The sequence below is a fragment of the Tribolium madens genome, unplaced genomic scaffold (genome assembly GCF_015345945.1).
Source record: "Tribolium madens isolate multiple individuals breed KSU strain unplaced genomic scaffold, Tmad_KSU_1.1 Scaffold_11;HRSCAF=98;Tcas5.2_LG3b, whole genome shotgun sequence".
Classification (NCBI taxonomy): domain Eukaryota; kingdom Metazoa; phylum Arthropoda; class Insecta; order Coleoptera; family Tenebrionidae; genus Tribolium; species Tribolium madens.
Window position 1 is genome coordinate 1628800 of NW_025400975.1, and position 17003 is coordinate 1645802.

At 31.3% G+C, this 17003-nt stretch overlaps 1 protein-coding gene across 6 annotated transcripts in view; it reads left to right on the plus strand.

The window, feature by feature from the left end:
• The window catches only part of LOC123007598, a 143190-nt gene that overhangs the window by 122431 nt on the left and 3756 nt on the right, over positions 1 to 17003 (plus strand). For 4 of the 6 annotated variants that reach the window (XM_044402986.1, XM_044402999.1, XM_044402991.1 and 1 more), the window contains 13 exons: positions 3 to 186; positions 3608 to 3849; positions 3966 to 4221; positions 8771 to 8902; positions 10462 to 10773; positions 10823 to 11499; positions 13836 to 14175; positions 14233 to 14466; positions 14518 to 14664; positions 14715 to 14928; positions 16348 to 16464; positions 16520 to 16636; positions 16697 to 16924. In XM_044402986.1, the coding sequence (XP_044258921.1) occupies positions 3 to 186; positions 3608 to 3849; positions 3966 to 4221; positions 8771 to 8902; positions 10462 to 10773; positions 10823 to 11499; positions 13836 to 14175; positions 14233 to 14466; positions 14518 to 14664; positions 14715 to 14928; positions 16348 to 16464; positions 16520 to 16636; positions 16697 to 16924 (3200 nt within the window). The remainder of the gene's footprint in view (positions 1 to 2; positions 187 to 3607; positions 3850 to 3965; positions 4222 to 8770; positions 8903 to 10461; positions 10774 to 10822; positions 11500 to 13835; positions 14176 to 14232; positions 14467 to 14517; positions 14665 to 14714; positions 14929 to 16347; positions 16465 to 16519; positions 16637 to 16696; positions 16925 to 17003) is intronic. The other 2 variants (XM_044403015.1, XM_044403007.1) reach the window with 2 other exon arrangements.

Consider the following 17003-nt stretch of genomic DNA (forward strand, 5'->3'; position numbering starts at 1 on the left):
AGACTGGAATGCTCCAAAAACGGATTCACAATTCTGCTTTTGGCAGAGAATGAAAACAGTAACAAGGTTCTGGAACTACTGGATAAATCGGCCGCTTTGGTGGCCAATACGATGAAAATTGATAGGTTTCTGGTGTGGAAACCAGGAAGCCAACAGGAGAAGAGTCAAGTAACTAGTCGAATCCCGGTAAGTTTTTATTTTTGTTTCGATTTTCATGGACCACGCCTCATGTTTACTGCGATATCTGGCACCGTTATTCTTTGTCGGTCATCACCATTAGGTCTTGAATAGCATTAAGTGACGAAGAGTAGTCGCATCATCAGATAATGTGGTGGTTTTTGGGGTACTTAAGACATGATTGAGGCACAAGTTAACTTTTTGGTTCTAAATAACTGTTTTTAATGTATATGTTATACAGGGTGAATATAAAGTATAAAACCAAGCAGTTTTTTTAATCATTTGCCTCTAGAGAATAATAATTTATATAAATTAAGGTAAACAAAAAGTGTGAACGTATTTTGAGAACGAAATTTTGTTTTGTTTTTGAGTTATCCGATTTTTTTTTTAAAATTAAATATAAAATGGAGAGTTGTAATCTTTAGATTATAACATTCGTGAAAAAATGGTTTTATAGTGGGTGGCCATTTAAAAAAAAAATAAATTTTGTAGAACTCGCGTCTTTATCACATTTTTATAGTACTTTATCACACATCAATTAGTTTTTCTAAAAAATAAATAGTTTAAGCAAAAAACGTTCGATTCCATACTTTTTATTCACCTGGTATTTATAATTAACATATATATATATATATATATATATAAACAAAATTATTTTGTAATTTTTTTGTTTGTTTAATTTTTTTGAAACCACAATTCTCGATGATTTTTTTTTTATCCAACTTTATCAGCTTGAATCTTTGTACAGTAAAATGTTATTTTAAAGATTTTTTTATTTTATGCCTCAAAAAGTCTACCAGATTTTAAATTATTTTTATTCTTTTCATTCTTGACCACACCGAAATGTTTTTTACCAGAACTATTTGTTGAAAATATGAAGAAACATTTTCGCATCTTCACCAATACTTATGTTTATTGATAAATTTTGACTAATTTTGGTTTTGTCAAGTTTTTTGACAATTTAAATTACTTATTTGGTACTATTTAAACAGTTAAAAATTGCAAAAATTGCAACCGACTTTGGCTTCACTTTTGGTTTTGTTTGTTTTATTTTATTTTGAACTTTTAATGCAGGAAGACACTAAATTTTTTATTTGCAATATGAAATTCTCAGTTATAATACCACGAGTAGTCAAAAATTCTCGAATATTTTTATGAATGGTCATTCGCTTATGAACACCATGAGTGCGCAGCACCTAGCAAGCGTAATGACCATGAATATAAATATTCTACGCTTATGAACACCATGAGTGCGCAGCACCAAGCAAGCGTAATAACCATGAATATAAATATTCTACAATTTCGACTACGAATGGTATTCACGAGACTATTCAATTCACCTCTCTTTTTTTAACCATTGTTATGGTGTTTATAAGCGAATGACCATTCATAAAAATACAGGGTGTTTCATACAACTTTACGAGACTTGCGCCTAATGTACGCACCCTAATATACAAAAGTCACAAAACACTGGATACAAAAAATACATTTCTAACTATTTAATTTTTTGAAACCCATGACAATAGTTGTCAAGTCAAACTAATCACTGTTTCATTAATAGTCATAAACTGCAGTTTTTCAGAAACAATTATCATTTGTTCTGTCAAGAGACAGTTTATCTATCTTAATCACTAACTAACTAAAAACGTAATTTTTTAAAGGGTGAACAAACTAGAGAAGATTATTCAATTTTTCAAAATTTGTAAACGAGTTCGTATCGGAATATGTATTATTGATTGCATGTTACAGGCGCAGGCCTCGTAAAATTACGTGAAACACCCTGTATTCAACAATTTTTACTACTCGTGATATACTCGTATAACTGACTATTCAATAAACCAAATGGCAAATTTGCGTTACACATAATTTCGTTGTCATAGCAACGTTGAATATCCTGTTAAATTTTATCAGGAGTGGAATATTTGCTTGAATTTGTTGTTGCTAAGATGCGATAGTAAATATTTGTTATTTTATTAGTTAATATTTGAAAAAAAGAAAGGTGAATTGAATAGTCGGAATTATTTAATCATTTATTAGAAACATGTAAACGTCTGTAATCTATATAATATGTATTTTGCTGATAAAATAAAAATACCATTTAAGTAATTATCAAAAAATTTGTTGATTGTATATGTAAATAAAAATTGATTTTAATCAAATTTTTCAAAAAAAGATGGCGTTTTTTATGTACTGAAAAACTGAGGAAAAGCTAATAATAATTCTCTTTTTGTTAATATGATAAAACTCCACTTTGTTTATGAAATTAAATCACACATCATAAATAAATCTTTATTGGGAGTTGATACAAAATTTTTATCATAACAATGTGATGATTAATTGATATACAGTAATCAACGAAACAATGAAAATGATAACAATAACTGTGTCATTAGAACAATAATAGTGCTACCTATTATTCCAATTTTATGTTTATTGGAATCAGTTGAACAGAATAGTTGAAAATAAAAAAAATTAAATTAAATGCAAATTACACTTTTTAAATGACATCAATACAAATTTTAAAGAAAAATTTTGTTTCTCTGACTTATTCTTTAACATAAAATTTTAAATTATTAAATTTGCTTTTTGAAGGCCAAATTTAATTTTTTCAGTAAAATAAATAGAAGTATTAATTGACTGATCTGATTTCAAATTAATTTAAAATATTGTTTATTACAGTACACAACAAACACAACACAATTTTCTTTGTAAAAAACGCATTAGCAGTAATAGGAAAGACAATGTATGTAACGATAAATGGAAAAGTGATACAACACTGGTAGCATTTCAACTTAATCTATAGAATGCGATATATTGAAAAAGTTTCAGTCAAGGATGTTTTCCTTTTATGGGAGAGACAAGAAAAAATCTAAAAAAAAATTCAAAAAGCAACTCGAAAGTTAAAGTTTAATGAATACGATGTTTTACTGGAAAAATGTTTTTAAATCGAATTTTTTTTAGCATAATATCAATATAATTTTTGTTTTAATTAAACTGTTTTTGAAAGTTCGTACCACTGTGAAAGTCATTTGAATGCAAGTTGTTCTGCTTGTCAGTAAGCAGTGTTAGTGTTTTTCGAAGTAAGGAAATTGTCAATTCGTTGGATATGTTATCACTGTGAGAAAATCTTCACAGCAATAGAGACATATGTTAGCAAATACTTGAACAAGAAGATAATTATTTTTAATTCTTTTTTCAGTAATTTTCAGATTTTGCATTAATAACACATCAAACTTGTTTCTTTAACTTCAACAAGCCGTAAAATTTTTCCTCACTCATCTCTCGACTCACCATAATTGCACACCCATTAATTATTATTAGTACCACAGTCCCACTGCATTAATTGGCTCGTGCATCATCACTAACTACTTCACTATTCCAATTACTGATTTTATGCGTGGGAAACACAAATATTATTTCCTCGTTTCAGGCCATCGTCATCTGCGACGAGCAAACCCTCTCCAAGTACCTCACAAAAGACGAGACTCCTGCGAGTTGTGGCGGTTCCTGCAGCCATGACCAACTCGAATGGGTCGAATTTTTCAAGCAAGTGGAACCATTTTTGGCCTCTTGTAAAGCGGCAGGACGGAGTCTCCTCTCCGTCTTGTCGCAATTGCGTAACGAGGATCTCCCTCATCAAGTCACTCGGAGATTCCTCAACCATCAATGCAGGTAATGAAAATTCTACGCTTATCTTATCAGTTCTCGTCTCTAATTTCTAATTTAGTTGTAATTATCATCATGGCTGAGAACGAGTTTGTGCAAAAAAGCGATTTTCTCTCTTCTAGGCAAATTTCCAAAGCTTTGGATTTGGAGCAAGTGGTCAAGCTTCGCAAAGATGGCCCTAAAACCATCTCCAGTGTCAAAGAACGCGCCCAATGGCTGAGTGGAAGCAAAGACGTGAAACGCAATGTGAGTTTTTCGGAGGCTTCGTTCAATTCAGTCGAACGGGTGAGCAAACGGTTGGAACAGTTGAGACAGGAAAGGGTTGAAAGGTTGAGGGAGTTGGCCAAGTTTACTTCGCTGAGAGAGGAAGCAGACGAGGTAAGTTTTGCATTGTGACATATAGAAAACGAGGTAATGTAACCAATTACCGGAAAAAATTTCTACAAATTAGTTGAATGGGAGCAACTGCGTGTTTGTCTGTAAATGGGCAAGACTTGACATCCGTATTTTTCTACGAGCTCGGTGATGAATGCAGATTTTCTCTAATTCGATAAAAGTAAACAAATTTGAAGATATCCAAATAATTCTTCGGGTTTTCACAGAAATAAACATTGTGTTTAAGCAAAAATAGTTTGTATACTGATTACTACAGTTTTATCAGATAAGATATTTGTGCAGCGTACCAACTTTACTTTATGTATTCATTGCCTATTGTAGCTAGACAGTTTGTTATTGTAATATTATCTTTAATTAATTTTCTTTGACACTTTTACTGATTCTTTTGTTTAATAACAGTTAATTAAATAGTTTGAATCAATAATGAATGAAAAAAGTCAATAGCTAACTTTGTTTAGTGTTTTATAAGCAATGTAAAGTAAAAATGGGGAGTCTTTGACCAGACATTTTTTAAATTTAGGTCCTCATTAACTTAATTGTCCTCAAACACCCAACATTTCCGACAACCAGTAAAAGCACTTGGTGCCACCCATGATCCCGTTAGGCCCTCAAAAAATCCATTTGTCACTCCCAAATCCAGCTAATCACTCGTCTGGGTGTCTCTGAAAAATGCCAATCTTCAGCACCATCGGCATTTGCATAGTTTACCGGTAAGCCCCGGCATCAGAATCGCCCACGCCATTCATTAAAAAGCAAGTCTCGGCATGTCTGTCTGTCTACCCGACCATCATCATCAGAACTTCATCAATATTCCTGTTGGTCATTTTGTAAGTGAAACTACTATCGGGACACGGCGCGAAGTGGGTGGCCGTAGACCATCACTCCGACGCAAAGAAAAGAAGTTTTTTATACAGATATGGGCGCTGTCACCCTCAAATCGGCGATAACTTGGAGGTTTTGTGAGAAATGTGACACTCGGATTCGAGTTGGAAGCAATTACACCAATAAAAAATTAATAAATAAAAAAGTGACATGTCGTGCGAGTATTGATATTATTTTATAATAAGAAAGTTTGTTTTAAATGTGGCTAATCAAGTAGAAGGCAAACTTGTTGCTTACTACTGATAATTTGCTAAGAATGATCGCAATAATAATAATAATTAAAGAGACATAATTGCGTATCTGTAAGAGTGCAATGTTCTTTATTACGACAAAACCTGTTAACAATGTGAAAAGGCTTACGTCTCAACGAACAAAACTATGCACAAATTGATGCAATTTTTTCATTAATTAAAGAAAAAAATGAGAAGCATGACGCAAAGACTGTTGCAATAAATCTTGAGAAGAAAATGAACTTTTTAAAGCTTAAAAAAATATAGGAAATCATTGTGATACAAAAATCCAAAAAATTAATAATTTTCGCCTGACAAATTAAACATTTTTTTATTATATTTAGATATTATCCAGAATTACTGAAATAGTTTTTACTTATGGTTAAATTAATTACAGTTTAAAAATCTGAGTTTTCTAAAACTAAAAAGCTGTAGACACTAGTTAGGAAACTAAAAAAAATAGACACTAGACTATAAACTATTAAAATTAAAATAAAAACATGTTATGAAAAACCTCAAAAACCTCGAATCTGAAAACCTAAAAAAAAAAATGAAACGAAGTGAAACTAATGAAAGTTATTCAAAAATTTTAAAGAAATGTAAATTTTAAAACCTAAAGACTTGAAACTCTGAGAAAAAACCCTTAGAAAACCTAAATTAATCAGGAATGAGAAGGTTATTACAAGTAAAATCCAAAGTGTGTTTAAAATATGACGTTTTAATAGTTTATTTTATTTTAATTTTCTTCTGGTAAAAATTTAGACGCATTGAGAAAATGGAAATAAACCATCATATTTTATTTTATCTCATTGTAAAGACAGATATTCTCAAAAAAATTTGTTAGTGTGAATTTAAAAAAAGAAGTATGTTATGAGAAGCCTAAAAAAAATTGAAACAAAGTCAAACTAATGAATATCATTCAAAAATCTTAAGAAAATGTAAATTTACATACCTAAACACCCGAAAGTCGGAAGCAAAAACTCAAGAAGACCTAAATTAATCAGAATTCGAAAAGCTGAAAATTTAAATTCTCGTTTATGACATCGTAAAGCCAGATAATTTCAAAAATTTCTGTCAGATATTTTGCAACAGAACAGTTGGAAAAATTGAACATTTCATCTTGTTCCAGCTGAGAATTATCAAAATTATCTAAAAACTAAAAAATAAATATTTTAAATCATATGTGTATAATTTTTTGATCAATGGAAAATTAACTAACAACGTCATCTAAAAAATAAAAAATCAATTATATAGAACGAAATTAAAATCAAAACTTATAGGTATCTTAATTAGTTTTCTGTCCACCACTAAAAAAATTGTCTAAAAATTGATAAATTGAATAAACTCTAAATTGAAAAGTTAAAAATCTCAGTAAATAAAAAATAATAAAACTAACTGTAAAAGCTACACACTCGAATGGAACAGATTTTGAAAAATCAATAATTCCTAATAAATTTGAATAAACCGATAGTCAAAAATAAAAAATAAGACGCCTATTTATTGTAAAATCTAGCTACTGCTTATTTAAAACTACAAAAATAAAAAATAAACATTGAATGAAATAATCGGAAACCTAAAAATTTCAATAAACAATAAATTCAAAACTTGAAAACTTTGCACACCTGACTTAATTAGATTTTTAACATTCAAGACCACGTGAGTTGAAAATTCTCAAAAAAAGGGCAAAAGTCAAATTTAAAAAAAGTTGTAATTTAAGAAAAACTTAAAAGTCTTCATGAAATATGGATTCTCATAACTGACAGGAAAACCTAACAACCTGAACTAAAACTAAACCTGGAGAACTCCAAAGCGAAGCCTAGAAAAATCTAAATTAACCAAAACTAAGAATTTGAACAAACCAAAAGTTGTATATTGTTTAATTTGTGAATTTTTGAAATCTCAGAGCAAAAAAAATATTGTATGAAACCTCCCGCTTGACAGCTCCATCTCTGAAGACATAATTAAATTGAATGCGTCATTTTCACGCCAATCAGTCGCGAACATCATCGGAATTGAGTTTTCATTTTGGCGTAATTACACGTCGGTTCGTAATGGCCACGTTTTGACCTGCACGTCTGTTGCTTGCAATTTTTTCAGTTTTGGTCGACGTTGTGATTATTTTCCATACAAGCGAAATCTCATTCAATTCAACAACAACAACCAACAACATTATTAGATGAAAAAGTAAGCAGCAATAAGCAAGACGTGAGTTGTAGAAAAGCGACGAGATTATTAAAAGTGATATGGTGTTTAATGATAGACGGATAATTGCAATAATTAAACTTAAAGGTGGTTGTCGTTGATAATTGGTGTGGATGAAATTAATTATCTTAACTGACATTTGTAAAATCACTTGAGTGAATAATGTTGGTAATGAGATTGCAGGTTCCGGGTGACTAATTGGATTCATTTTATTTGCAATGATCGACGTTTATCATGTTTATTGTGTTTCAAATGAAAATATTAGTAATTGCAAGCTTGCAGAATGAATCGATAATAAGTACAAGTGCTCACTGTAGAAATCACTACAATTTAACACGACATTATCACACTTTTTACAATTATAACATGAGAAATAAAACAAACTGCACTAATCATTTATAATTATAACATTTTAATCGGTTCTATTGTATAGAGAACTTTCTATAACATGTAAATAAGGAGTATTTATTTACAATAACAATATGCCGATTCCTACCCTTTTGAACGTCGGGAAATATTTCATTACAACCCTTGGTCGGGAATTAATTTATTTTATGTTACCAAGGTTACGAGCCTACTAAATGTTAACGATGCAGTTTGTTCGCGTAACAACATTTTTTGATATATTATTATTAAATTATTTACAATTTGTACTATTATTTTCTAAAAAATTAAAAACAAAGGTTATTTTTGTGTCTAATAATTTTTTAGTGTTTTTTTAAATAAGATTTTGTTCGATAAATATCCGAAAGCTTAAAAATTATGTTTGTAAGAGCTGTTATCTTATTTCTTTAAAAATTACATTTTATTAAACAATTATTTCATATTTAAAAAATGAAAACTTTCCAAGCTGTGAGCAAAGTCGCTGCTTTCATGCCTAATTGCAAGTCTTCGAATGTTTAAACTCCTCCATTTGATATCATTAGTTTAGTGAAGCTAATTGAAAACTTTTCAACAAATCCTTTCAGAATCATTTCCTTTTTGCAACTGTGTGTTCATTAACTCTGAACTAATCACAGCATTTTATAAACATAAAGCTCCGTGTCTCGAATTACTCCTTATTAGTCCATCGACTTTCCTCTCATTAAGAATGTAGGGAATTGGGTTCGAATTGGTCGATTGGTGACTTATTGTCAGCGTTAATAAAAAAGTAAAACTTTTCTGCTCTACAATAACGAGTTCGATGGGAACTTTATAATGAATGGGGCATTTTTCAGCTCGTGTCGTGGTTCCGCAAAGCTGGCGAAGACAACATCAACAGTCTCACCACAAAGTTGAAATCGGCCGCCGACGTCCTCGCCGTCAAAGAAGTGGCCGACGACTTCGAAAAATTGGACTTTATAGCCTGGGTAAGTGGTGAACATTTCATAAAAATTCAAACACGTAACTGGTAGAAAGTTAATTTATTTTAATTAGAAGACAACAGCGATTCTCCATTAGTGGAGTTTTTCATGGAGGCTGATTTATTTTGAGTTATTGTTCGCTTTGAAAAATTATAATTAAAATCTTTGATGGTTTTACGGTTCTGGCCTGTTAACGCCGGTTATGGTTGTTTTGCTTGTGATAGGGAGAAAGCGATAACGCAGCGGGATAAAAAAAAATGAAAAACAAAATGTTTTTAAAAAATTGAAAAGTACTGATTGTTATTGAAAATATGTATGTCTAAAAATATTTTTTTTGTTACACAATTGACAAAACTGTTTCTAACAATACAAAGTGTAAAGTTTTCAAATTATTACATTTTTTTGATATACACTTTTTTCTATTTAGTCGTTTTTTAAAATGGATGCTTTTTTGTAATTTTTGAGATAGGTATCTATTTATTTGCTAAATAAATTTAAAACTTAGAATTTATATCGTTTTCTCAACTAAAATTTAATCCTGAGCTCTTTTTAAATAAGTTGGTCAAAAAATTAAATTATAATATTCTATAAAGAACTTTTTTTTAATATAATGTACCTGTTTTTGTTAAACAAGAATAAATAAAAAATATACAGGGTGAATAAAGTATGGAACCAAGCGATTTTTTTGTTTGTCTCCAGAAAATAACAATTAAAATAATATAAAAAATGTAATCTTATTTTGAGAACGAAATTTTGTTTTGTTTTTGTATTAGGCGATTTTTGCAAAATTGCAATTCATGTAAAAAGTAATTTTGTTTAAAAATAAATATAAAGTAGATGATACATAGTTGTAATCCTTAGATGATAACCATAATGAGAAAAATGGTTTTATAGTGGGTTGCCATTTAAAAAATTAAATTTTTTTTGTAAAACTCAAGAACAAAAGAAAATTACGAATTTTTTTATTTTTGATAAAACATCACATTTTTATAGTACTTTATCATTCATCAATTATTTTTTTTTAAATAAATAGTTTAAGCAAAAAACGTTTGGTTCCATACTTTCAGAAATTGAAAATTATATGTTTACAAAAAAGAATTTGTTTTTAATTAATAGTGATATATTATGCTCTTAGTTATTTCACGATATTTTCGATGTTTACACCTTTGAAAAATGTTTATTACAATTTTAACAATTGTTTAAGATTTAATAGCTCAATTTTTTGCAGAAATTAGATTTGTCCATCTTGTATTGAAACGAATTTCTGGCTCATTTTTGTGAAGCAATTAACGTTTTGTTTTTTTGAGTCAAATTTGCTGTTATTTTTCCTCCAAACTTGAATCAAACTTTTCCTATCAACTTTTTCCTAACAAGACTCGAATTTTCCATCAGTTCCAATTTGTAAACATGCAATCGATGTCGTGACTTCGGTTTAAATCTCCATAATCACCCAAGGAAGTGATTCAAATCACCGGAAGAAAATATCAAACGCATGCGATCATTATTAATAAGGAGAGAAACCGTTTATAGATCGAAGATAAAACCATCTTGCTTTTCTCTTCCAGAGACAATTTGAAAAATCCACCGATTTGATCGAAGAATGCAAGAACATCAAAGATCCTAAAGAGCAGAATCTGAAGGAAACAAATGGCAATCGCCATTTCCGGGACAAGTACCAGACTTTGAAGGATTCTGCTACCAACCTCTTGACACAAATGAAGGCTTTTAGGGAACGGTTAGAGGACATCAAGGAACGTCTAGAAGAATGCAATAGGTGTTTTCTACTTTTAGACTCGGAAAATGATCAAAAGGACGTGGAGGAGTTTATCAAAATGGCTGAAAGGTCCTCCAATGAGAAGCTTCTCCAGAAATGCAAAGTAAGTTTTTCCTCTTCTTTTTTCTAATTGTTTAATTGAATTTTTGAAGGCTTTCAAGAGAAAGGACGCTAAGCCCCCCGATGGGTCCTCTCGTGACCCCCCAACCGCCACCAGTACACCTGTCAAGTCCCACAATACTCAAATCCGTCGCAGATCTGTCAGTTCTTTGGCTTTCATCTACCATTGCAACCACCACGCGGCTGGTGAATTGTGCAACTGTTGCGAATCCGATACCGAAAACTCCGTTTCGTACAAATTGAAGAAAAAATACATTCAAACCCTCCAAACGTGCGTTTGTAAAGACACTCTTGAACGTAAAAACAGTGCCACTCTTGACGAAATCAAAGAAGAAAGTGTGGAGAATCTTCTTGATCATCGTTGTGACAGTGGGTTGTCGACGGCGGATAATTCAGTTGGGGAAGAAAGTGTGTGTAATAAGAAGAAAGTGCAAAGGACTTGTTCGTGCCAGTATTCGGGGTGTAGTGCGGGTAGTTCGAGCGCTGGCTCGAATCAGGACCATACGGAGAACCAGCAGGATAGTATAATTGAAGAAGGAAGTGATGGGTTTAATAAGAGTAGCAGCGAGGATATTGAAGAGGAACACTATGGGGAAGAAAGAAGAAAAGTCCCTCCGATTCCGGCCAATAAGCATTTGTATTGCCATGCGTCGAGTCTCGACTTGCCTTCAGATGCGCTTTACAGTAACATGGATCCAAAGACTCAAAAGTATTTTTTCTTTCAAAAAATCTATTTTCTTCACCAATTTGAAAAATTTTAATGATTTGTTAAAAAAGATTGAACAACTAGAAAAAAAACTGAACAAAAAAATATTAATTTTATTTCTTGAAAACATAAATTATCAGCACTCAAAAATTTGGGGTTCGATCCCTGGTCTGAACCAATTTTTTATCTTTATATCTTTCAAACGAAAGCAACATAAATAACAAAAAGTGAAAAATGGGTAGAATGAGATTGGTTATTAATTTTTAGCCATTTTACATTAAAAATTCAAAACAATACCCAAATAAAACGAGATACGGAGTACCTACAATTACAATCTCCAATCCAAAAACATAAAATAATTTTATAAAGAAAAAAAAAACAGTTTACTACATTATTTTCAATTTGTTAAAGAAAGCTAATAATTTAAAGATATCGAACTTTGAGATACAATGTCTGCAGGAATAATTTTTTTAATTTTCTGAAATATTTTTTGTTCTTTGGCAAATAAAAAGTAATAATTCCTTCAGATTTCATCTGAAATAATGTAATAATATTTGAAAATAATAATATTATATATTTATTTTATTTTGAAAATTCGAACGCCAAACTTGACCTGACCGGGCCTTCTTTTTTTCTTTGTCTTTAACGAAAGCAAAATAAATACTATTAATACAACAATATAAACAATCATTTTCTTGACTGTTTTCTATGTAGAAAAATTGGATAAAGGGATTTTTGTGGTAGAAAATATAAAAAATAGGCAGACTTTGAGGATTAAATTATGAAAATAACTCGAAAATTTAGAGTTTGATCCCTGCTTTGTACTTGAGAACATAAATTGTCAACACTTAAAAATTTGGGATTCGATCCCTGGTCTGAACCAATTTTTTATCTTTATACGAGTATCTTTCAAAATCAAGCAACATAAATAACAAAAATTGACAAATGGGTAAATTGAGATTGGTTATTAATTTTTGGCCATTTTACATTAAAATTTAAAATAATGAAAAGTCACAAATAATATGTAAACATTGAGGATAAAATTTTGAAATCAAAAGATTACTCTTTTGACTGAAGAAATCCCTGACATGATAACCTATAGATTAATTTAGATAAATTGTCCCAATTGTCACCAATATAACAAGAATGAAAAAATAAAATTAAAAAACTTGCAGCAATTCTGAAAATTAAAAAAATACCCAAATAAAACAACCTACATAATTTAAAGACATCGAACTCTAAGATACAACTCCATAATATCTTCAGGAATTGTCTTTTTGATTTTCTAAAATGTTTTTGACAAATAAAAAGTAAAAAAACCTTCAGATTTCATCTGAAATAAATAGGTTCTTTTAATTGAAAATAAAAATATTTATTGTATTTTTATTTTATTTTGAAAATTCCAACGCCAAAGATGACTTGACCTGACCGTGCCTTTTTTTCTTTGTCTTTAACGAAAGCTAAATAAATAATAATAATAAAACAATATAAACAATCATTTTCTTGACTGTTTTCTATTTAGAAAAATTGGAAAAAGGGCTCTTTATGGTAGAAATTATAAAAAAATAGGCAGACTTTGAGGATTAAATTATGAAAATAACTCAAAAATTAACAGTTTGATCGCTGCTTTGTACCATATTATATTTTTCTAACGAAAATAGCAACAACAAAAGTACACAGATAAAATGTAAACTTGAAAAAAAATTAAGCTGCATGTCAAAAAAATTATTCAAGAAACCACAACAAAGTTTGTTTTTTCTAACTGTTTGGTTGGTGAATAATTTTGAATTTAGTAAACATTTAAATCATTTATATTAGGTATTTTTGAAGACTAGCTTAAATCCAAAAATATCAAATTTCTAAATGTTTTATTATTTTATCATCTAAAGAAATAAAAATTATTACTTGTTTTTTTTATGAAAATACAAACATTTTAAAGATGTACAACATCGAAGTATTACTTTATAGTATATACATGAATTGTTTTTTCGATTTTCTAAAATATATATGTTTCATGTCCTTAAGATAAAAATACAATTTGTGTGAAATAACGCATTTATGACTGTTAAAAACTTAAATATATGCGGTTTGATCAGGTTTCTTTTCAAGTAAAGGCAAAAATGCAAAGATTAAGATTTAGTTAGTAAAAATAACAATAATAGTACAGATAGCAATGATAATAACGAAAATGAATGTGAAAAATTCCTGTATTTCTTGAAACAGAGTAAACAAAATTTAATCTTTTTAAAAAAATTTCCGTTATTGGTTGTCTATTGATTCGCGAATTTTTTTTCCAAAATTGCTAATTCATGAGAAAATTCTATCAACATTTTTTTCAGGACGTTAACTTTTATCATTAAGGAAATGATTGAGACTGAACGCGACTATGTCAAATCACTGGATTACATAATCGTCAATTACATCCCAGAATTGATGCGCGAAGACATTCCACAAGCTCTGCGAGGCCAACGCAACATCATTTTTGGCAACGTGGAAAAAATCTACGAATTCCATAGCCAACACTTCCTCCACGAACTGGAAGGATGCGAGAGCAATCCTTTACAAGTTGGCCAAATTTTCCTCAAACACGACAAAAAATTCTACTTGTACGCCCTGTACAACAAGAATAAGCCAAAATCGGATTCGCTCATGTCGGAATATGGCTCCCTATTCTTCAAGGTTTGTTCATCCACTTTCCTGGACTTTTTATTTATTTTTTTTTTTATTTTTTTCCAGAGTAAACAGTTGGAGCTTAAAGACCGGATGGACTTGGCCAGTTACTTGCTCAAACCGGTGCAACGTATGGGCAAATACGCCCTGCTTTTGCAACAGATGATGAAGGCTTGTGTGGGGCCCACCATGGAGCGGCTCCAAGAACTGGAAGATTTGAAGCAAGCGGAAGAAATGGTGAGGTTCAAGTTGCGGCATGGGAACGACTTGCTTGCCATGGATTCGATTAGAGAATGCGATGTGAGTCTCAGTTTCAAAATAATCCCAATTTTCTACTTGATTTATTTCCAGGTGAATCTCAAAGAACAAGGAAGTCTTCTACGCCAAAACGAGTTCCTGGTTTGGGAAGGCCGCAATGGGAAAAAATCCCTAAGACAGGTTTTTCTTTTCGAAGAGTTGATTCTTTTTAGTAAGGCTCGAAGGTTCCCGGATCGTAAGGTGAGACAGTTTTGTCGTTTAAAGAACTTTTTTTTGACTTTAATTTTTAGAACCTCGATTTGTACATTTATAAAAATAGTATCAAAATGACTGATATTGGATTGACGGCGAAAATTGGAGATAGTTCGACGAAATTTGAGATTTGGTTCAGGAAAAGGAAACCGAATGATACTTTTACGTTACAAGCGATGTCAGAGGATGTTAAAAAGGCTTGGACTGAGGAGTTGTCGCAGCTGTTATGGAAGCAGGCCATTAAAAATAGAGGTAGGGGGAGGTTGAATGGAATAAACGATCTTTCTTCAAGAAAATTGCAAATAAAACTGTTCTAAAATATCAGTTTCCAAGTTGTCGTTGACATTTTTTGTAAATATTGTGAGCTTTTAAAACATTACTTTTGCTATTGAAAAAGAAGAAATTAGAGCTCCTGAATTTGTAAAAGGATACCGATAGGCGGAGCCAAAGCGTACCCTGTGTAGTGGGGGGAATTCAGCAGTGGCGTAACATAGAACTATTCTGCAGTAAAAAGGGGATTGTAGAATTGCAAATTCTTAGTGACCAATCAATTACTCTTGTAATTAAAATTATATTAAAGAAAATTTCTTCATTATCTACTCAAACAATCTCTAGTTTCTCATTTGTCAAATTTAAGGTTTAATGAATTATGGCTGATCGAATCTCGGTTAAGTACTGATAAAAAAAACCTATGGTTTGATAATATACTTGTATTTTAATGTTATTTATTTATTAATACAGTAACAAAATCAAAATATTTTTTATTACTATACGTAGATTATTATTTGTTTTGTTCAAATAAATAAGTGTGAATACACGTCACTGCTCTCAGCTGACTTCAGAACTCCCCTATATTTACGAATGGATTCGTCCGCGACCTTTTTGCGTCTCTCGCATCTCTTCCATAGATATATTTATACAATTTCCCAAACTTTAATTTCTTACTTACCCTAACGTACAAATGGTTTCATAAAAAACGGGACAAGCTAACTTAAATCATGTAATATTAGGCTGACTGCAATGACAAAAATTGTCATAATATTTTAACCTCACTATTTAAATTCCGTATCACTCTATAAAAAAAATAGTGGCAAAGTGACGTTTATCTTACTTTCTTTGTTCCATTTTTTATGAAACCAATTGTCATATGGTAAAAAATCTAATCGGTGGAAATCATGTCAAAATATCGTTAATTTTCTAATCATGATAAAAAAATTGTAATTTTTCCCACCGTTTTCACTTGAGGTAGTTATTTAGTTTTTAACTCTGGAGAAAATTAAATAATAATAATAATAAACAAACATAAAAAACATTATAGTCATTTTTTATGATTAGAAAAAGTATAGTATTAAACTCGTGAAACTTAGATGAATTACTCACTCCACTTGCCTTCGGCTCATATCCTAAATTTTATCTTCGTGGAAAGGTCCAACTTTCTCACTAATATACTGTTTTACAATTTTCGACCGTTAAGCGCGTTTTTTGTTCTGAAAGCTTATTCGTTTTACAAGATTTACTATAATTATTTCAAAAATCATATTTTTATGTTACTTTATTGCGAAATTTTGCTTGAATTGAACGCAAAATCATTGTAACTGTAATCATTGTAATCGAAAAACCACAAGACTCGTTTGTTCGTCGGCAATTAATAACGTTTTGTTTTAATTTCAGCTGTGCGAATGGCGGAAATGTCGTCAATGGGCATCGGCAACAAGCCCTGCCTCGACATCCGTCCCAGCGCCGATCAAATCAGCGACCGTTCAATCAGCGTCGACCAACTCACCAGAAGTAAGCCATCGCCCCTCCTACTAACCCCTCTAACCACGCCCTCTACTAATTTTAGCACTCACCCCTGTAATAACCTGCCCATCAAGCCCTATTCGACTAATGGAATGCGCTTGCTTGCGCTGCTGCAGCGACCTTAACGCTTACATGCACAATCCCTCCGACCTTTTGCATGGTACCATTAACCTAACCGCTCGTTAGAGACCAGAAGTAACCGAGTGTTTTCCGATTTTAGCCGCTCCGAGATTCAGAAATTCTATCGTAGGTCCGGTGATCGAGTCCTGCAGGAATGCCAAACGGCCACATTCGGTCATCTCCATGTCGTCGAGCGTGTCCTCGGGGAGCACCAGCTCGGCGAATAGCGGGGGACAGAGTAATTCGATGAATCTCAGCTTCGAATCGGCTTGCGATAGCCCCAAGCCCTATCATAGATCTGCCACGCTCAATAGCCAATGTTCCACGGGTTTGTAACATTTTTTCACTATATTATTATAGGTACAGGTACAGTTGGAGACAAAATACTTTGGTCGTCAATGTCACGT